General features: G+C 48.1%; 1 protein-coding gene across 1 annotated transcript in view; it reads left to right on the forward strand.

Moving 5' to 3' along the window:
• Nucleotides 1–651, forward strand: part of LOC125503468 (major royal jelly protein 1-like) — a gene marked incomplete at both ends in the record, with an annotated part of 1,060 nt that extends 409 nt beyond the window's left edge. The window contains 1 exon segment of the mRNA XM_048663872.1: nt 1–651. Within this exon segment, the coding sequence (XP_048519829.1) occupies nt 1–636 (636 nt within the window).

Consider the following 651-nt stretch of genomic DNA (forward strand, 5'->3'; position numbering starts at 1 on the left):
GTCAAAGCGGTAAACTTGAAGCTTTTTGTAACTGCGGAAAGCAGACTGCAGTATTTGCAAGTGGATTACAACAGTAGCGGTACACCATTCCTGTATGTTTCCGACGCTGGTACTGGAGCGCTGATAGTCATCAATGTTATCACTGGATCAGGGTACCGGCTATTGCTTCCGTCAGTCGTGGTTCCTCCCGATGGAGCGAAAGACATCCTCTATCTGCAACTTGCGCGCAATTCATCGGAAAATACTTTATACTTCACCTACTTGGGTTCGCCCAGATTGTTCTCCATCAAGTCCGTCTATCTGCAGCACGATTCTCCCACGGGAGCCATTCTGGATGTGGGAACCAAACCTGCTGGCGCTCAAATGGTTCTGCTGGGCACCGATAATGGACTGGCGATATTTTTCAGGTACAAAGGGGAGTCGGACATTTATGTCTGGCACTCAGACACGGGATTCAAGAAGGAAAATTTCGCGCTGGTGCAAAGTGGCGGAGACTGCAGGATGGCCACTCAAGTGGTTCCAGGCCAACAGCACATGTGGGCTATTGAGAGCAATTTCCGGGATTTTATCACCAATTCAACTGGATGTTTGGGTGCCAGTGTGCATGTCTATCCATTGGGCAGGAGTAGTGATTAAATTATATAGTTTTTT

This window comes from Dendroctonus ponderosae, unplaced genomic scaffold, assembly GCF_020466585.1.
Source record: "Dendroctonus ponderosae isolate FM_Combo_2020 unplaced genomic scaffold, Dpon_F_20191213v2 Dpon_F_20191213_2, whole genome shotgun sequence".
Taxonomy (NCBI): Eukaryota; Metazoa; Arthropoda; class Insecta; order Coleoptera; family Curculionidae; genus Dendroctonus; species Dendroctonus ponderosae.